General features: G+C 40.3%; 1 protein-coding gene across 7 annotated transcripts in view; it reads right to left on the bottom strand.

The window, feature by feature from the left end:
* The window catches only part of LOC102013566, a 399,641-nt gene that overhangs the window by 56,481 nt on the left and 321,038 nt on the right, over positions 1 to 22,122 (bottom strand). Inside the window, exon 4 of one of the 7 annotated variants that reach the window (XM_013518622.1) lies at positions 18,549 to 19,561. The exons of the other annotated variants lie outside the window; for them this stretch is intronic. Within the exon in view, the coding sequence (XP_013374076.1) occupies positions 19,403 to 19,561 (159 nt within the window). The 3' untranslated portion in view covers positions 18,549 to 19,402. Of the gene's footprint in view, positions 1 to 18,548; positions 19,562 to 22,122 lie in introns of those variants that run through there. 7 annotated transcript variants of the gene reach the window in all.

The following is a 22,122-nucleotide window of genomic DNA, read 5'->3' as shown; positions in this document are numbered from 1 at the left end:
CCTTTGCTCTTGTTGCTTTGCTATCTTCTGCCTCGGAGCCAGCCAAGTATGGACTGAAACCTCCACAAACTGTGAGCTAAATAAACCTTTCCTTCCTTCATTTTGGGCGTTGGGTATTTTGTCTCAGCAACGAGAGAAAAGTAACCAAGACAGGAAGGATAGCTATTTTATTTGCAGACAAAGTGAATTTCAAGCCAAGAATGATTAAGAGAGATAAACAAGTTCACTATATCCTTGTAAAGGGAACAACTGAAGAGAACGGGATAACAACCATAAATGTATATGCAACAAATACCAGTGCACCCAATTATATAAAACAAATATTAATGGGCATGAAAAATCAAATAAGTACTAATACAGTTGTATTGGAGGATTTCAATATGCCACTGTTACAAAAAGACAGATCAATTAGACAAAAAAATCAACAATGAAATAATAGAACTGAACCATACTTTTGAACAAATGGACTTCACAGATGTCTACAAAGTATTCCACCCCACAACATCAGAATACACATTCTTTTCAGCTGCACATGGGTCATTTTCCAAACTAGAGCACATACTAGCCCATAGGACATGTTTAAATAAATGCAAAGGAATCAAAATTATCCCATGCATATTACCAGATGATAGTGTAATACAATTGGAAATCAATGGCAAAAGAAACCACAAGAATTTCATTAACACATGGAAATTAAATAGTACCCTCCTGAACAACCAATGGGTCACAGATAAAATTAAAGAAGAAATTAGACAGTTTCTACAATTAAATGATAATGACAATAAAACATACCAGAATTTATGGGACACAACAAAAGCAGTCCTAAGAGGGAAATTTTTAGTAGTAAATACCCAAATTGGGAAAAAAGCAAGCATAAATAAACAAATTAATGCTGAATCATGAACTTCTAGAAAAAGAAGAGCAGGTTAAGCCAAAAGATCATATGAGGGAGGAAGTTATAAAGATCAGAGCAGAAATTAATGCACTGGAGACTAAAACAAATACAAAGAATCAATGAGTTAAAGAGTTGGTTCTTTGAAACATTAAATAAAATTCACAAACCCTGAGGCAACCTTATTTTAAAAAAAAAAAAAAAAAGGAAAGAAAAGACTCAAAACCACGCAATTAGGAATGAAAAGGGTGAAATCATGGCCCCTGCCTAAATCCAGATCATCTATACCTACTTCAAAAATGTGTGTTCTAATAAGATAGCAAATGCAGAAGAAATGGACAGATTTCTAGATACAGAGGAATTACCACAGCTGAATCAAGAAGATATAAAAATCCTAAATAAACCAGAATCAAATCAAAGATGTAATTAAAAACCTACCCTACCAACAAAGAAAAGCCCAGGCCCTGATGAATTCACTACTGAATTCTACAAGAAATTTAGAGAAGACCTAACACCACTACTTCTGAAACTCCTTAATGACATTGAAAGGGAAGCAATATTCCCAAATCCATTCCTGGAAGCAAGCATTACCCTGATACCAAAACCAAAGAACCCAACTAAGAAAGAGAATTATAGGCCAATCTCCCCAATGAACACAGACACAAAAATCCTCAATAAGATACTGGCAAGCAGAATGCAGCAAATCATCAAGAATATACGTCATGACCAAGTGGTATTCGCTGTATTACCATTAATGGCAGAGGCAAAATCAGGGGAGCATCATTTTTTGCAAAATTTAATTTTCCTATCCAAACAAAAAACCCAGTATCCTAAGAAAATATTCTTAAAATATTGAGCCAACCTCCTCAAAGTAATTTCACCTAAGACCAGGTGTTTATAGCAAAGAATCAGAGACTGAGGAAACAGGGCAGAGGGCTGCGTAGGCCTGGTGTTTGTGGGATGTGTACTGCATCCACACGAGGAGAATCAGGTAACCCTCACGATTTTGCCTTGGATACCTTTCAAGTATCTTTGTCTCTGCTTTGTACAGTGCAGAAAGTAATAATGGAGATACAATTCTGTGTACATACTATTTTATTAACTATTATTAACTGTATTTTTTATGAGTTAATACTGCAGACTGCTTCCAGACTACGGACATTCTGCAATCAGTTTTAATAATTATAATGAAGTGCCATGTTAAAGGAAGTTGATATGTCTTCTTTTTTACTATTATAAATAATGCTATTATTGACATCCTTCTAGTTAATTATTTACACTATGTATACATGCTTATAATTTTAGCCCTTTAGGTTACTGAAAACAGTCTTGCATGACTAAAGTGAACCTGTCGTTTAGATGCTAGTTGAAAAGTTCTGTCTGAAAAGGAAATATTGCAAGCACACCCTATGCTTGATAACATGAGACAGATTTCAGTGTTCTCTCTTCAGAAAGCTATTTCCAAGTGTCTTGTATGTGTAACCTGCATTATGAATGGATAGCATAATAATTTTCAATTTTAAGGAAGTGTTTTGAGTTTTAAAATTTAAGCCTAAAATAGTACTTTGGATCAGAAATTATGTATCCTCTGTAAGATGTGAATCATAAATAGAAATCACAAATCACAGGAGAAGGGTAAATTATTCAATAAGTTGTGTTTAAATAAAAGGTTATCAGTCTTGGAGCAAATCCATTTACAGCCTCACCTCACATCATTCACTAAGTCAGAGGTGGGTGGATTAGAGTTAAATGTGTTTTAAAACTGTGGAAAAGCTAAAATTGGAATTTTAATCAAATCTCAGAAAAGAGAAAGTATTTCCACAATAAAAAATAAGAGAAACGTCACAAAGAAAAACACTCTGCTCATAAAATTTTCAGACTACTGCGTGTTATAAGAACAGAAAAAGTGAAAGAATAAGCCACAGTTTTTCAAAATACATCTAAATAATAGATTCCAATTTGTACAAAAGAGGACATATTTATCAATAAGAAAATCACAAAATAGATAAATAAGGAAAAATAACATGGGGAAGTTCCCATGTTTGATAAGCATTTTTAAAATCATCCTCATTATACATCAAGGTAAAGTACATTGAAACAACAGCTATGCAACAGTTTTTCAACCATAAAATATACCTTAATTCAAAATATACAGATGTACCTACAAAATAAAGTAAAACAAAGCCATGCTTGCTTTTTAGGTGTCGCCGATAAAAGCCAAAATAGCTGTGATGGTCAGGCTTAGTTGACAACTTCACTTGCTGGGCAGCCACACAGGGTACTACGAAGGCTACTTCTGGGTTTTTCTGGGCGGGCAATGAAGGCATGATTTTAGAGTCTGTATCTCATCTCTCTCCTTCTTCTCAGGTGCTGTTCCCCTGCTTTTCTTTCCAACGGCCATGAAATCAGCAGTTTACTCCGCCATGCCATGCCATCGCGGTGTTCCTGTCTTGGAGCCAGCTGACTATGGACTTAATCTCCTGAAACCATGAACCAAGTTAAACCAACATCTTTAGGGCATAGATGTTGAGTATTATGTCCCAAGAACAGTAAAGCTCACTAATGGAACAGGTATCTGGACTTATGGAAGGTGTTATGTCAGTATGAAGGAAATGCTGTAATAAACGTATGTCTTTCATTCATTAAAAATAATACTTTACCACTAATGTTGTGTAAATCTGCATTCATTGATGCTGAGAGAGGTTTCAAACACTATGAAGCCACATGTGTGCATGTATATAAATAAAAATCATATGATGGGCAAGCTGTGGTCTTATGGTCACCTAGCATGGTGTGCCTGCCATGTAAAACTAACACAATAAATATCTATTGAATTAGTAAACTGCAAACACATAAGAAAGCACAGAAAACCCCTACCAAATGAAAACATCCAGAAGGAAATGGAGCACTGCTAAAGTATCTGTTTTAGTATAGTAAAATTATTGATAATTATTGTTCGTGCTTTTAATACCTTATTATTTGACAATAGGTATATTATTGAAAGTTAAATTATAGTCACAGGTTCTGGCATACAGCTCAATGGAAGAGCACTTATATACCATGCTCTAGGCTCTGGGTTGAGCCCCATCAACTCCCCCAAATTAGAATAAATATATACTTCAGGTTCTTATCTTATCACAGTTTAAACATTTCCAACTTGCTTGATTTAATACTGTGGTTAGCACTAATTCCAAGAACACTCTTTAACAAAGCCCTTATCAAATTTTGCCTTATGGCATATTTCTTCTGCTTTTTCAGTAAATGAGTCCAAAATTTTATTTGGGAGAGAAGGAAAAAAACCAACAGACTACAGAAAGAATTCATGGAAGAGCGACAGTGAGCGTTTCCAAATGTCCACGATACTTTTGCACCAGTTTTACTCATATGCAGTTACCTGGGATACGGAAGCACGCAGGCCTAAGGACAGCTACCGCAGAGCCCAGAGACACAAATAGATCAGTGTCTGGCATCAGCGACAGATTTGCTGGAGTCATCTAGGAGATAGGCTCGAAATCTAAATTGATGAGGCCTCACACAATTTCTAAGCGCATCAGAAGGCACGGGAAGCGTTTGAGCAGGGAGACTGTAGGAACTCAACCAGCGCTTTTGCTGACGCGCTCACCTCCGCTTGGAAGCTGCCCTTTCGCTCTGTGGAAGGCTCCCTGCCATTCCCAGCCCTTTGCTCCTGTGGCCTTTCAGATACAATTGATTTCTATTTTATTCCCACGACACATTTCTCTCTAGCATGGAACAGCCGGCTATTCTGAAATGATCTGTCAATAAGTTCCCCCTTTCGCACATAAAGCACACTTAACAAAGGCCTTCTGAGGATAATTCCCAACTCAGGGAAGACAGAGAGATTTAATGCGCCAGCTCAGTGGATTGAAAGTTGCTGCCTAAGTGTTATGTGAGAGAGATCTGACGTGACCTCCCGCCTCACTAGAAAAACTACTGTGACGAGTAACTTACCAACAGGCACAGGACGGAGTAAAACACGGCACGTTTGCTATCTGCAACTCAGCGTTAAGCCAGAAGCAATTATTTCAGACAGTGGGAGGGAAATATTTTGCTACACATAACAAATCATACATATATGTGGCTGGAAGTGGGCTGTTATGAAAATCGCTGTTACACACAAACACACAGCAGCTACAAAAATATGATGATTCTCATATGCTTCCGAAAGATGAGAAAACCAAGCAAATTACAGATATTCAAAAATTCCTCACAGCATTCCTTAAACACCCTTCTATGGGCTAGTGCTCAACTATGCCCCCGTTTTCACACTCACTTGTGCGGAGAGATGTATTTTTCCCCCGAGATGTTTGACTTCTCTTCAGTTTAAGGACGTTTTTTGAACTCGGAGACTGTAGCTTGTAGTTTCATTTTCTGATGCTAAAATGACCTTCCATTGAAATGATGGTAAACACAGATGCAGCTTCACCCCTATTTCTCACATGTGAAGTTCCTCTTTAACACACACACACACACACACACACACACACACACACACACACACAGGAGAGAGAGGCGCAGAGGGAAAGGGGAGACCGCAGAGGGGCCGGGGGCCGGGAAGTGGGCAGAGATGCAAACGTTTTGGAACGCCTCTCATCAGTGGTTTTCTTGGGAGCCTGTGTTTGTCTCTTTCCTTATCATCACATTTTTTCCATGAATATACAGAAAATCAATCATTCTGTCATGTCTTTGTAACTGGAAAAATAAAGACCAAACATAATTTCTCTATGGAAAGCCAGAAGTTACTGATGTGCTTATTTTTGTACTCTACTATAACAATAAAGAGCTTCTATGTCTAATTTAAAGAAATCTATACTATCTCACATTCTAACTACTTCCGTAGTATTACTATTATAATAATTTATTTCTCGTGCTTTAATTTTATTAGTGGTGTTTGCTGTTGGTGCTTACAGCAATAATGTGATTCTGGCTGCCTCTTCTTGCCACGAGAATTTCGTCAAACTGGGCAAAATGCGTGACTTCTGAGAGCACAGTTCATGAATGCAGGAGCCTGGCCGTTGACACATCTAACTTGGAAGCAGCCGGAAGTTTTGTTTCAGCAAGTGGCGGCTAGGGACAGAGGCACAGTGCGTGGACGGAAGCAGAAGCCTGCGGAGGGCTTCTGGAGACATTTCCTGGAACACGCACTGACTTGTCCTACCTCCTGCCTCATCCCCGATCGACGGAGAGGCAGCACGTGGACTTGGGAAAGCCACTTTGAAACCACAGGTGAAAGGTATGAAACGGAAATGGACATTCTCTGGACACTGGGGCAAGACCGCTGGAAAAAGCCCTAGCATCTGAAGACTTGCTTGAGCCACTTTGCTAGCCCCTTGTGTCTTCCCTAGACCATGTTTGAGTTGAAAGGAACAGTTAATGCTTATTTTTTTTTCTTGACCAATTTTTGCATGCTTATATCTGGTAACCTGAGCAACTACTTTGAAGACAATATGCAATAAAACAACCACTGCTGAATTCCTACCATCTTGTTTAGTGAAGCTCTCTGTTGTTTCTAATATTTTTTAATCACTTTTTAGTCTCTTTAATTGCTTGATCAGCCAGGCATGGTGGCTTATGCCTGTAAGCCCAGCACTCAGGAGGCTGAGGCAGGAGGATTGTTGCTAGTTTGAGGCCAGCCTGGGCTACAAAGTGAGCTCAAGGCCAGCCTGGACTGCATAGCCAGACCCTGTCTCCAGAAGACAAAAAAAATAAAAAAGAAAAAGAAAATAAAATTAATTGTTTGATCAATCTTGCATTCTTACATCTGATAATCTGAGCAACTTTGTTGCAGATAACATTATGTAATTTAACATCTACTCTTAATTCCTATCATCTTGTTTTGAAGTCCTGTATCATTTTTATTGTTTTTGTGCTGTTCTGCTTTCGTCTTTGTTGTTATTTTGTTATTTTTTTCTCCTTAAAATAAAAAAGGAAAAAGACAAAAAAAATTGAAGACAAATAACACAGTAATTGTTTAATATTTTCTTAGTTAATCTACATTAAATATACTCTATACTATACCTCAATGTCACATATCCAATTTCTCCAGAGGTCTATACCATTGAAATTGTCTTTAGACACACCCCAAGGAGAATTTAGAATTACAAAATACAGTCAAGGTCACTTTAAAATTCCTGAAGTGTTTCATATAAACAGATGGGAGATATACTGTACATCCAAAGTATATTAGTAAGCCCTGCCTCAATTTTCATTTGCAGATTGAATAAGTTCTATATAAGCAAATATTCCTAGGACTCCAAGCCAAGAGAAAACTTTTTGTAACTACTGCAAAATGACTCACTCCTGATCTCTCATTCTTTCCACAGCTGAGCCAAAGAAGAAAACTTCAGGATGCCAAGATGAATGTGTATATATTTTGGAAATTTCTTCTTGGGTGAATTTTTCAGTGACAATTCATATACTATGAACAAAGTTTTCAGTAAGTATCAGAAAATTCAGAGGCACTTGTTCAGCCGTCAAGAGTACGAGGCATTTAAGCAGATACTGGAGAGCTTCACAATGGATTTAATAACCAACAATTTCGTGCAAATTGAAATCAAATGTGTTCCATCTACAGGATGTTGGTCATTGATTCTTTTCCTCTTTCATTTCAATAATAAGATGTTAAAAATTCCATGCGAAGTAAGTTTAGACACTGAAGAGCTCATCTGTGGGCTTCTTAAAAAGAGCTCTCATAAATGCAATAGAACAGAAATGTTTGTGTCAGCCTTTCCTCATTTTGCATTTTATTACCTGATCATTCATGGAGAGCACAAAAAGCAGTGCTGCAGTTCACATATTTAGCCTGCACAGATATTTGAAACTTTGTACTAAATCTTGCCATTCTATCCCTGAAAGTCTGTGCAAGAATATTATTGGCTTGTGAGAATTCCCTCATCCTTTGGAGCCAGGCCATCTGCATTTGGGTAAAAAGATGGGCTTTGTTTGTCATAAGCAGTATTAACAAAGCAGGCTCATTCAAAAGTCGAAGCTTGGAGCCGGGGTGTAGCTCAGTAGCATGGCACCTGCCTGGCAAGCACAAGGTCCTGGATTCAATTCCTGGTTCAAAAAAAAAAAAAAGGTCTAAGCTTGAATGCAAAAAGGGTAGTTGCTTTCATTTGTCTTTATTTTAGCAAAAATATATTTAAACTGCTATTCTAATATGAAAGGACCCATTGTCTTTTAACTTGGAAAACAGAACAAGGACAAAAACTCATGCATAAACCTAACAATAAATAAAAGGAAAACAATTACTCTTAATGCTTTTATTTTTACTATTAACATTTATGAATATGTATATGTATATATATATTTTTTTTCAGGCAATGAGGATTGAACTAAGGGACTCACAAATGCTAAGCGAGCACTTACCACTGAGCTATATCCCCATACCTTTTTTTTTGAGACAAAGTCATGCTACATTGTCCAGACTTGCCTCAAACTTTTGATCCTCCTGCCTCAGCCCTGGTAAGGATTAGGGGTGTGTGCTACCACATCTGGCAACATTTTTGTATTTTCCATGACAAGATTTCCCTTAGTCTCTTTTGTCATAAAAATTTATTGTGTATATTAATTTTATATTTTGCCTTTTATTGACATATCCTTAAGATTTTCAGATTGTTTGCAATCTTTCATCACTTTAAATGACAACTGTGTATTTCATATTTAATGTAATATAATTTTCCTACTTTTCTTTGGCTATTTAAGGTGTTTCTAATACCATAATGTGTTGTTAAAAATGCTTTGCTAAAATAAAATCATGCATCTGGTTCTGGTTTTTAGATTTTTTTTTTTCTTTAGGACACATTTTCCAAGGTGGAATTACTAGGTAAAGGGGCATAAATATTTTGATAGTTCTTCAAATGTACTGCCAACTTATTATTTAAAATGGTTGTAAAAATTATACTCCTACCAAAATATATGGAAAACATTTTATTAATAATTTATGGTTTCAAAGGGAACATGGCATTTTGTGCCCAAAAAGGTGGGAGCCATTCAAATTTTATTTCTATAATAGCGTTTCTTTTTCCATGGAGTATGCCTAGGAATTCCCATCTCTGTTACTGATTTCTAAAGGAGAAGTTGGTAGCAAAAAAGTAAGAAAGCACATTCGCACTGTCTCAGACTTCTTGGGATGCTAAATAACAATAGAAATTTATTTCTCACAATTCTCGAGCCAAGAAGTCTCCAAGCAAGCACCAGCAGATCTGGCGAGCAGGGAGGTTCAGGGTTCTGACTTATAAGTGGCTCCTTCTCACTATGCCCTCACACGATAAAAGGGGCAATGCAGTCATTAGTATTTCTTTTTTAAGAGCGCTCAACCCATTCGTGAGAGCAGAGCCCACTTTACCTAATCTTTGCCCAAAAGTCCATCTCCTTGGGAACAGGACTGCTCCCTATGAACTTCAGAGGAGACAGAAACATTCCTACCAAAGACTCATAAACCTGTCATTTAGAGATTTATTTATATTCAAAGTTCTGAGATAGTCTCTCAAAAAGACAACTGCTAAATTTTGTTCAACCAAGTTTCCAAACATACCTTCTACAGATCGTCTCCAGCTTTTCATAGTGCTTGGTCTCACTGTGTCTTGGAAAGCCCCCATGACACACGCCCTACGCAAAACACAACACACAATCTCCAGGGTTGTTAAATAAATGTAAAACAATTGCCCCAAATGCGATGGTTTTTTTTTTTCTAGAAAATTAATGCTGCAAAATGATTACAGGACTAATCTAAAGCAAATTACAACATGCCTAGATATTAAAGGGTAAGGATTAACTCAAACCTAGCCTGTATAACATCAAGATTTTACATTCCCTCAGGAATATGGGAGCATTAGAAAAGGATATAGTCTGGTTATCTGGAGCTGGCAGAGTATCTCTCACAAATGTAATTCTTCACCCTCTGTCCTTTCTTTCTCCCTTTGATTTGTTGAAGCCATACCTGATTCATTTGATTTTTATTTTGCAATGAAGTTGCTGGTGAAACACAAATAAGAACATACTCTTCGAAAAAAGAGAAGCCCTAAGATCACAGCCTCTTAGACAGCGTATTCCACGGCATATTCGAACTCGGCACCTGCTGAGTGACGGTGAGTGGCACCCTTGTCATTAATAACAGTGTCGACAGACACGGCAAAGGTTAGTGCAAGGGTGGAACACTCCCCTTACGAGGTAAACCGGCACTTTCCTAGGAATTTCTTTCCACTTACTACCACCCCATCAACAATAGATAAATATCATTTTCAGGTTATAATAGTAAATCATTTAACACGTCTTTGAGGCCTACAACACTAACTGCCGCAGGCATTTACTAAGTTTGGCTGTGGAACGAACTATAAAGAACAGAAATAGACATCAAGCCCTAAGCCACTAAGAGTAGAAAATAGAAAATGGCGATAGAATAATAAAACCGAACTCAAACGGAAGAAGAAAACAGAAGCAATTGAATGCATTAAATAATTCATACAGCCATAAGGTTGGTAATTTGTTCTATGGGGAACTCTGGAACTCCAATGGGTGAAAAAGCATTCAAATCCAAAAATGTATGTTTATTAGCTACTGGGGAGACATATTCCTTCAGAGACATATTCCTTCAGATACAAAAATATTATTTGCTGATGTAAACCCAAAGTTTGTCATTGAGAATTTTGACTTTACGATGCCACTGGTTTTTTTTTGTCTTTTTTTGTTTTTATTTTGTCTTTTTTGAGGCAGGGTCTCCCTATGCAGTTCAGAGCTCACTTTGTAGCCCAGGCTGGTCTCACACTCGCAACGATCCTCCTGCCTCAGCCTCCCGACTGCTGGGATTACAGGTGTGCACCACCACATCCAGCTCATGATGACACTCTTAATAAATGATTTAATTGATGAAAGAGGACACTGCCAAGTTTTAAAGCACCATCAGTAGCTAAAAGTGTGAAATCAAAAGCCAGAAAAATCTAGATTCAAATCCTCACCCCAGCACACATAAATTTCAGGCTTTGAGGACTACACTTATTTGTTTAGCATTCAACTTGTTCATATATAAAATATTACTTCAAAAGGCTTTTGCTAGGATGAAATGAGACAAGGTGTAGGAAGTGCCTAGCGCAATGCCTCCCACACAGCAAGCATCCAATAAATGCTACTGTTAAGACACTGTGACTTTACTGGGGGTCTGGATGAGACAACACAAGACTAATTTGGGCCGAGATCCAGCATAAGTTACAGCTACGGAAGAGAACTCCTGCATTAAGGTTTGGGCCAAGGCCTAGGAGAACAGAACCGTTTTCTGACCTAGAGAATCCAAGCACGTTAATTCCTAACCTGGGCGCAGCTGACGTGACCTAACACTTCGGCGCCTCTGGATGCTGCAACTGCGTTAGATGGGACTTTCATCCACAATGCAATTTCATCAATGTCATCTCAGAGCCACTCGCAAGATGGCAAGGCCAGACCACCAGTAGATAATAAGATCTTTAATGAAATCAGTCCTCCAGGGTTAAAGTGTTATTTCCCAGTTTTCTCACACCAGACTTCAGTTGAGAAGGGACTACCCACAGAACCAAAGGAAAAGTTGATGTAATGAGCTAATTGGGAAATATACCCGGAGAAATGGCAGTATTTTATTAAAAAGACTTTCTACATTTTTCCATTTGATTACTGAGTATTGGACTTTGTGATGTGAAAGATGAAGCGGTTTCCAGGCTCTACTGAATAATTTCCCTCTATGAGTACTCCCTCCTTAGTTAAAACCTGTAAGAACCAAAAACATTGTTCAGAGCATTAAATCACTAAACCTAAGACATAGTGTGAGAACTCGTTCTTCCCACATGAATGTTGGGATAAAGTAAGCAAGTAATGATACGCATGTTGTTTCAAGGGTAACAGTCTAGGGGACAGGCACCACTGAAAAGCTGGCTGCACCCGCCCACATCAAAGATCAGAGACGAACTTGTCCGAAAGGTCTGCATCGGACTCCTCCAGACGTCACAGATGACATTTGTTGTGGTTTAGGTCGAAAACGTCCCTGAAAACTCACACGCTCACAGGCTTGGTTTCAGCAGGGTGATGGGCTTTCAGAGGTCTCTTCTCACCATGGATGCCTCCGAGTTCAGCCCCAGAGCTTGCTGTTAAGAGGCAGGGCTGATGAGAGGCAGGTCCCGGGCCTGACCCGGACGGTCTGCCTTCCCCTCCGGCTCTGCCCTTTGCCCTGTTTCCTGGCCGCCCTTCTGCCGTGCAGTTTCCGTCTTGGAGCCAGTTTACCGTGGACTGTAATGTGTAATCTCTTCTCCTTTAAACTGTGGGTTTTGGGAACTGTGTTTCAGCTATGAAGAAAGTGCCTAAGGCAAGATTACGTTTCTGCCATGGGGTAATGACCTTGATCTTGAATCTGTTATTCCATCTCTCCCCGAATTATAAAAAATAGGTGCAAAGAGAGAAGCAGTGACACAGGAGGAGCCAGTGGCAGCTTTCACTGAGAGCCAAGGACAGAACAGGAGACCGTGGGCAGGACTACAGGAAGGGGGAACTCGTGACTGGAACCTTCTCGACGTTTTGCCTCTAAACTCAGTAAGTAAATAAATGTGTTTTTTTTTTTAATACCTGCTATTACTGAATATTTTATAGAGCTAAACCACATATACAGGTTTGGGGAAACTTTAATGGACTGTAACCTTTAAAATTATCCGACTAAATCATTTTGCATCACTTGTTTCTGATGGGAGTTCCCAAGATGTCAGTAATTAAAGATGAATTTCATATATGACATTGAAACGTAGCTGTCTTGTTGGTGTCTCCCCAGCTCCATGGGCTGCCGTTTGAGCGGACTCTCGCTATGGGGTTGCCTGGATAGCAAGAGGCAACGGAAATAGGAAAGAACATCAATATTGTGAAGCAAGAGCCAGAGTCTACATTGCCAGCCACACTTTCAGGACGTCCTACAGCAAACTCCCCAAGGACGTATGCATCTCTGCCTTACAGAGGTCAGGTGAGGGCGGCAGAGACCCCGTTTCTCCGTCACCTATGGTCTCCATCCCATCTGTGTGGCAGGAGGCTCAACCCTGGCCTCCTCCTGGGCCTCTTGCCTTTTCTACTATAAGATACATGCCTGCCTCAGTACAGCATGAGTTAGAACTTCAAATGGCTTGAAAAAGAACTTTCCTATTTCTTTACAGCATTTCCCTCAAGCTTAGGGTCCAAACTGAACTAGAGAAAGGAGAGGGAATGCAAGTTTGAGAAAAGACTGAATCAAGTGTCTGATAACTAAGCATAACTAAGAGAAACAGAACTTGACTGTCATAATAGTACAGCTAATGCTTACTGAGTGCTTCATATGTTTTGTTTTGTTTTGTTTTTTTTCGGTTTTTCTCCTGTACCGGGAACCGAACTCACGACCTTGCACTTGCCAGGCAGGTGCTTTGCCACTGAGCTAAATCCCCAGTCCCTGAGTGCTTCATATGTGCTAGGAACTGTTTTAATTGATCTGCAGAAGTAGGTATATTGGAAGTAAGCATATTTTTACTTTCCACTGTATAGATATACAAATGGTGAAGTAATTTTCCTGAGGTCACACAACTAATAGGTAGTGCAACCAGGTGGATCTGGTCCTCACTATGAGCCCCACATTCTTCAAAGTCTTGCAATTAAGACACCATTAAAGGGAGACAAAAAATGTGGCTAAAAATGTTTGAAAAAGCTACCATTTCATATTGCTATCACAGAGTTCAGCTGCTCAGTAAAGTGGTTACATAGCCTTAAGGAATGTACAGTAAAAATTTATTGAAATGAGTTAAACTGAAGGGTCTAGGGACACCTATCCCATATATCATGTCTACATGCTTTGGTATTTCTAGGTATTACAGCATGCCATTAATCTTATCTTTGTACTCTACTATTTGAAATTGATGGAAAGAAAAAGTAAATGCAGACTTAATTGATCTTCCGCTTACAATGATGTAATTTTCTAAACTGAAGTTACCTTACCTAACTTCCTACCGACAAACGAGTGCTCACTATGAATCAGTACACGGCTGCTTGACCTGGGCAGAAGTGGCCCATTTTGTAAGTATTAAAGAACGCTTAAGTGACATTACCTCCAGCATGTCTTATATCTAAAATTAGTCTTAATGACTTCATTTCCAGCACTTTTACATAAAAGGGCAGGCATCACAGAAAGCCTCTGAGGACTCATTTGGGAAATTTCATCCAAGCCCTGGCGGCTCAGTAACGGTGAGGGTCACAGCAAAGAAGCGTCTTCAGAGAGGAGAGTCCCACCCACTCCACTCACCACCGCAGGGAATCTCCCCCGAATGTACCTAGGACGAGTGAAGTTCTAATTGCTCGATCTTTCCTCTAATAACTATTTCTGAGCCTCTAGTCCGGGGCTGTAGTTGGTCCCCTATTGATGATGCTTTTCCTGTCCCATAATCTAAAGATAAATACGCATAAAACCTAGTTCCTCCATCTCGAGGAGCTCCCCCGCTATTAACTGAGGAATCTGCGCACCCTCTCGCCTTGCGCCTGCTTCACATGTGTTGTGAAGGGTTTCTCCTCGGCGACCTGCTCTAATTGGAACTCATTTTGTGTCTCGGCCTTGCCGACCGCCCCACAGGCTCCTGCCGCTCCCTCACGCTCGTCCTTGCTGGCCTGCCCTTGTTCTGTTCAGCAGATAATTGCTTTTTGCATTTCAGATCTTGAAAACAGACTATGCTTTACAGATGGTGGACTCCTGCAGTTTCCTTCTCTTTCTTTTCATCAGTACAGCTGTTTCTATGCTTTACTTTTCATACTTTTTTTTTTTTAACGTTTTAAGGTAATTTCCAGAACTCTCTCACACATTTCCTCTGAGAGCAGATGTCCCCCGGAGCGCCCTTCCAACATGCTAAGCTCAGTCACGTGTCCGTTTCACCCTCTCTAGATTCTATTTCTTTGCCCCTTCTCTTTCCTCAGCGTTCTGCCATTCCCCAACCGCCAGGGACTGATGAGGTAACTTGGAACTGTAATTACTCCGCTCGCCAGGTACTGCATTACAGGTGTGCATGTGTAGCTTTTTTCATCTTAGACTACTGCTCTACATTCAGACAAATATTATTCCCATTGTGATGGGCCTAAGAAAATAAACCTAGAGCTACATAACCCAGAACAGTCTTTTCCCACTGGCTGCATTTCCTAAAGCCCAGTTATTTTAGCACCTAAAGATCCTTTTATAAGCATCCCCTTTATTCTAGTTTAGCTAATCATGTTATTTTTATTTACATATTTATAAGGAGTGTTAGGTGCACACAGCGCTTTCACAGCAATAAAGAGAACCAAACTCAAAATGTGGTCTTTGCCCCAAGAGCTTACAATCTATTTTCATATTTCTAGTACTTTTCAGAACTGACCTAAATAATGAGTCCTTCAGGAGAAAGCTTGAATACACAATAGTAATTGCAATATCTGCAGAACCCAGACAAGTCAGAAATAAATTTATTTTATCCCAGACACAGCTATCAGGGTTGTGAATATGTAAATAGGTTCCGGCCTTTTACACCTGAATGAATGGATTATAGCTTGCAGAAAATTGCTTGGTTTGAAAGATTTAATTAAGACAGGAATGCAAGAGTTTTCATGGGACAAACAGGCTTATAGCATTTCATAGTTAATACGGAAAATCTGATGAACAAGTCGTGTCACCAAAGTTGGCCTTCACCAGTTGGATTTTCTTGCTGTATACCTACAAGACTTACAAATACGGCATTAAGTAGAAATCATGACAGCGCTGAAACTACAGCGGGCAACGGCAGCCCTGGACTCAAGCCTGCAGTTACATCCCCCGTCTTTCTTACCAGAAATTTCACTGAGGTTTCTCAGAGCTACAAACATCTTCTCAGATAACTGTCAAAAAATAAACGCATGAAAGCTAGCAGAGACAAAAGCTGTAAGCTCCGCGAGGGCACAGAACACTTCCAGTTTCCACGGAGACGGAGCTTGGTCACTCTCCGAGGCCTATGGCTGTACCCTGTAGCCGGCACTACTCGCCTGCCCAGTATGTTGCCAGCCCCCTCGTCATTTGCTCGCATGAAACTCCGCTGCCCCTCGGTGCTGCAATTACGTCTCTGTTTTTACCACAAGGCTGAATTCTTTGATGAGGTCTTCGAGCCCTGCATCCTCAGGGTGTTGCACAGAGCCTGACACACAATAGGCTTTCCAATAAATGCTGGCTGATTGAATAAATGAATTAAGGGATAGATAGATGGAATTAAGTGAACTGAACTAATCATAAATGGTAATTTCATGTCCTGAGCTTAATCACTGTTCACTTTCATTCTCTCAGGAAATCTATTCCTTTTCCTTTCTTTTCTGCCTAAACACACAAGCACCAATTGAATGATTTTAAAGGGTGCAGTACTGATTAGAAATCCTATCTTTGCTCCCAAAATAAAAGTTTTAAAAGTCTTTGTGTGTCTGCATCACCCTACATTTTATTGAACCCTGAGTCACTGCCACACACCTGAAATTAAAAATAAAGACGAGTAACATTACTTTCAGCAGTGATTATGCACAGAGCCTTACTATTTCATAAGAACCTGTCTTCTGTCAAATGAGAGAATCAACTTCAAAATCACTCTGGTAGAATCTGAAAGTATTTTAGAGGTGAAAAGGAATCAACTGACTTCACTTTTCATTTAGAGGACATTATTTCTGTTTGTATTAAGTGTTTATTAACAGCATTCTTCAGCTTCTCCACCTGAAGTATTGTGAAGGTGGACGAGACTGAAGAAGAACAGAAGAAGAGCTAAGCTCCGCCCTCCTGGCTCTGACAAACCCAGTGGCCCAGATGGTTCCCAGTGGTCCCATGGCTTCCTAGACGGCTGGGGCGGAGCAGCACCTGCCGTCTCCCGTCTGCACCTCCCGGCCCGCGGGCATTTGCAGCTCCTTTGCCCTCGTCCCGTGATGTCAGTGTGTGTCACCGCCTCGCGTCCATTGCTTTTTGCCCCACACTACTCTTGCAGTAAAGGGAAAATCAAGTTTTTATTCAAGTACTGAGTAAGTGCTGAGGTGAGAAGCTGAAACCTAGGGGCACAAGGCAGTTTTCATCAGTCTCTTCACATCCTCTTGTCAGGCCACAAGGTGGGTAGCAGGAGGGGGATCAGGAAATAGGGGCTGGTCAGGAAGGGTACAACTGAGGTCAGAGACCCGAAAAACTATCAAGAACAATAAGTCAGAATGCTTTGTTAAAAGGGAAATCATTCATGTCTTGCCTTCCCTTAAAAGAATAATTACAATAAAATCACCAATTTATGCTAAAACAGAGATAGACATTAAAAGAAAGACATGCTCTCCACTCTTCTCCCTTAGGACATACATACGAATTTTCCTGTCCAAAGTCAATGGCACTGTGAAAGCAGCAAGTCAGATTTCCCAGCAAAATTGTGATTTGCAGGTAGAAGCAAGCACAGTAATGTCAAAGTGCTAATCTTCTGGACAACTGAATCACAGTTCAATTTAAAACATATGCGTACATACGTATTATACACAGATACACATTTTGTGCCAACTATAACTCTTCTCCTTAAACACAGGGCATGCTCTTTTTGGCAATTAGGAAATTAAAACTTATAAATATGACCTTCATATTTTGCAAAGGCAATTCATCCGAAGTTTGGAAGAAATAAAGCAATGACCTGTGATAAAATGTCAGATTTTAACCCATGCCCCGGTGGCCAAAATAGGGAAATTTATCTCACTTTAAAGCACAGATTATTATAGATTCATTTTCACCGAATGACATAAAATGTGATCTGTAACTCTGCCATGCCTCCTGTGGGAAATTCAACTGAAATGGAATCAGCGAGTGGCTTTCTTCTATTAAATTTGTAAAATTTCGAAAAAGGTCACATTTTGGGGTCTGGTCTGACTTTAAACCTAGAGTATGGGAACTGTGAAAAAGCTTCGTTGGAAACTTCCAAACTGTGAGAGAATAGGACTCTCCACCTCCGTGAGGACATGGCAAGTTTCCCATGCTGTTCTGGCTGCAGTCTTACCCAAGTCACCAGTCCTGTGAACTGCTAGGAACCAAAGAAAGCAGGAAAGTATTCCAGGAAAATAATCATTTCTTCAGTTGTTAAATTTTTTGTTCCATGGGTAACCTGGAAGTCAACAAAAGACTAAAGAAGAAAATCATTTTTTTGGTACCAGGAATTGAACTCAGGACCTCATGCTTGCCAGGCAGGCGCTGTACCACTGAGCTAAATCCAAGGCCCAAGAGAACCATTCTGCAAATATTTCATTTTCTAATATCTGGTGATAGTAAAACAGTACCAGGAAGCTGCACGTCTAAAGTTTCTCTTTCTAGGTGTGAGTTAACAATTTAAATACACTTTTCTAACAGGTAGCAAAACACTGGGAGAGGACAGTTCTTTGGGTCAATTAAACAAATGAGAACTGTGGGACATATCTCCGCTAAATAAGAGAAGTCATCAAGACAGTAAACATAAAAAGAAGCATTTAGAAAGTCCATGGAAGGTTTGGGCGAGAGAAGTTCTTCCAGCTGTGATCATCAAATAAAATTTAAGGGGCTGGTGATTTAGCTCAGTGGCAAAACGCCTGCCTGGCAAGCGCAAGGTCATGAGTTCGGTTCCTGGTACTGGAGAAAAACCAAAAAAAATAAAAAATAAAAAATAAAAATAAAATTTAATACAATGAAAAAATCTGAGTGTGGCCTGCGGAGACTAGCACGGATGCCAGAAACAGAAGGGAGAGGAGGTGTTACAAGCAGAAGTTATTGGAAGGCCCTTGTGTGCACATGAAACAGGATACAACTTCTCCACTGTTTTTATCTCTTCAGCTCCCTTCGGCCAAATCTTAAGTATTCCTGCCCCACAGGATGACGCTAATTTAACAGAAAAAAAAAAAATTAAACAGCTGAAAGAAGCAAAATGAAAGGAAGAGTGAACTCCAGGAGCACTAGGAGTGGAGCAGCACGGTCCCAGGAGGCTTCACCGGGACAGAGGCGGTGCGGATCCGCCTCAGAGGTTCTGTTTCAACGAATCCTGTGATGGAGAGGGTCACCTCTGTTCTCCGAGCAGGAAGCAGAGATCTGGGAAGTGCGCCAGCTTCCAAAGGGACGCAGCTGGTGAGCACAGGACCCAAGCACTGGCTGACAGTGGATGGAACCGGCTGGCTCCGATCCCTTCTTTTCCCTGCGCCCAACCCTTCCTCGGGCGCGGGCAGGAACTTGTGTGGCGGGCGTGTGCTGAGCCCGCAGAGTGCAGGGACGTGGGGGCTACGTGTGACCACGAGGGGAGGCCAGCAGAGCACCAGAGCGCCTCAGCACAGCGGGGGAAGGGAGCACTGCCAGGCAGGACTACAGCAACTGACGATTCTTCACGACCCTCGGGAAAGGACAGAGTAAGAGGTGTGCATTTAGCAAACGGAAGTAAGTGTCCAAAATGGTGTTCATGCAAGCCCCGTGAGGAAGGAGCAAGAGGAAGATCCCTGTGATGCTAACGGGATGTAAGTCTCTTGGCTTCACAGTTGCACGGTGGGAATGAACGCCCTTGACACGCGTCCAGGCTCTGCTCCTGACCACCGGGAGAGCTGCCTCAGCGCCTGGGATCCCTGCCTGTAGGCTCCTGGAGGCAGCGGGGCTGGAGCTTCACAGCAGAACTCGCCTGTCCAGCGCCGACCCTGCAAGCAAGACACAGTCGTGCCTCAGTGGGGTCCTGTTTTCTCACGGGCCATCGAGAACATCGAGAACATGTGGGGTGGAAGAAAGAACACAGAAAATACAAAGCCCAGCGGAGCTCTGATTACCTCCGAAGCACTTTGTAAGAGAAAGGAAAGACGTCTGAAACTTTTTCTATAGTATTTATAGGTAATTAAATAACATATCCCTTAGTGCTCAGGAGAGCAGCCTTTGCTGCAAAACTGCCTTATTTCCATCTTAATAATTATTGTCTTCTTGCTAATACTGAGGAGAAGAAAATACTGGAACATGTTTCTGTGATGTTTATTTTTTTCCGTCATTACCTGTCATCTTCAGACTCATCTCTGGTGACTAAATTATTTAACTTTGCTTTTGGTAAAGGCTTGATGCACCTTTTATTTAAACTGAGAATTCACCGCTTAAAAAGAGACCTAAGCAAAACATTTTACAGACTATTCCTGTGAGAGCCTGGAATTAAATTGTTAAATGTTCCACTATAATGAAATTGTGTGTAATCAGCAGGGAAGTAGCTGTTGGCCATTTATCCGTTTGTCTAGCTGCATTTTTTATGCATGGAAGGCATAATCAGAAACCTCCGCCAGTGGGACGCCTTATATAATAGTGGCACATTTTATCAGAACGGTGCTCTTTAAGTTAGAAATTTGAGAGCATTTTACAGAATGGTCTATTCGCAATAATAGCTACCACATCTCTGTATATTTTAATATGAACTGTATATGAGAGAGAAGGCACTTACTGAATCAACCGGACTTACCTAGACATTGGACTCATGATCTCAGTTACTTCTAAATATGTGAAAATAGATCAACTATTAGATTTGATATATTACGGGATATACACAGATGGGAAATTATACACTGGATAAAGTGTAAGGAATAATTAAACTATATTTTCAAAGTGCTTTTCAATTTTACAGAGATATTTATGTACAGTCCATCTTTCAATCCTTATAAAAGCTGTTTTAGAGATGATACAAGTCTGAGTAAGAAGACAACTGCTGTGCGCGCAATTTCTTAACTGGTAACTCTCCTGTCTTCTGGGTCTGGGGCTGGCCTTAGCACAACTGCACGCTGGGCCTGTCACATGGAATTTCGGGGGGACAGGAAAGTTTGTTTTGGTTTTGAGTCACAGTTCCCTCATAGGGAAAATCAGACAATGGTACTAGGTCAGAAACTCACCTTAACCTGTATAAAATTGTTAAATTCCATAGGTGGGGGGCTAAGTGGCAGCTTAAGCAGTTTGTGCTTTGTGAGGAACAAGCACTATGATGTATATTATAAAAAGTCTTGCCATCTTATGGAATGCTGGTATTCCCTGAAAATAGATTGCTGAGGCACTTTCCCTCCCTTGGACCTTCTTAGCTCCTCCTTCCTTTCCACCGATCCTTGTTAGGTTTTCATTCCTGAGAAAGAGAAGGAAACCTGCCTCCTCTGGTGGTGTCTGGGGGTATTACACTTGTAAATTAGCGTGGAATTATGTACACTGGATCATAATCTACGCTGGCTGTTAGGGTTTCCGTCCAGATGTCCCCCAAAGTCTCATGCAATCATGTGGGCGGGCTTCTCGAGTTCGTGATTGATTCAGGATCCAGCGCTGGGGTTCTGGTGCGGAGTGCTACCCGGGCCCGGGGCGGGCAGCCTGCACACAATATAAAGGAGGGAGACAAGTTTGCTCTTCCCTCCTCTCTTTTGGCTCTTGTTCCTTTTGCTGTTTCCTGTCACCATGAACTCTTGCTCCTCTGCTGTGGCACCCCACCTTGGAGCCACAATCACAACTGTGGACTGAAATCTCCACAACTGTGGCTAAATAACCTCTTCCTTCCTTAACTTTGGGTGTTGCATATTTTATCTCAGCAATGAGAGAAAAGTAACCAAACAGTGGTTTATGAAAATGATTGGTGAACTGTGTAATAAAATGATAGAATGTAACAGAAAGTATTGGGATTCAACCTACTAAAAGAAGGTCAACCTAGTTTGGAAGAAATAAGTATAGTCTTTCAATATTATATGTAGGCATTGTAGGCCTAACCAAAAATTATTTAGGAAAATGAATATAGTATGACTCAGTGCTAACGAAGAGTCTGGGTCCAGTGAAATTACGCGCTAAACTAGATTTCTGACTAATAGCAACGCAAAATTTTCCATCCAAAAGGAAACACATGGGGCACAGTAGATTGTCCTTTTGCAAATTCTCCAGGTTTTTTTTTTATTTTAAAGAGAAAAGAACAAAAAAGAAAAACAAAGACAAAAACAAAACAACACAAAAACTATAAAAATCATACAGAATTTATTGTTATCTTCAAAGTACTTGCTCAGATTACCAGATACAGGTATGCAAGATTGATCAAACAATTTTTTTTTTTTTTGTACTGGGAAGTGAACTCAGGACCTTGTGCTTGCCAGGCAGGTGCTTGTGCCTCTGAGCTATATCCCTGGCCTTGATCAAACAGTTAAACATTAACTGCTCCTTTCAACAAACCAATAGAAATTAGTAGTACAATTCAATTAGCTATCTTGTATAT

Source organism: Chinchilla lanigera, unplaced genomic scaffold (genome assembly GCF_000276665.1).
Source record: "Chinchilla lanigera isolate Chin_1 unplaced genomic scaffold, ChiLan1.0 scaffold00047, whole genome shotgun sequence".
Taxonomy (NCBI): Eukaryota; Metazoa; Chordata; class Mammalia; order Rodentia; family Chinchillidae; genus Chinchilla; species Chinchilla lanigera.
The sequence above is the reverse complement of the archived record's forward strand: the minus strand, read 5'-3'. Positions and strand labels throughout refer to the sequence as shown.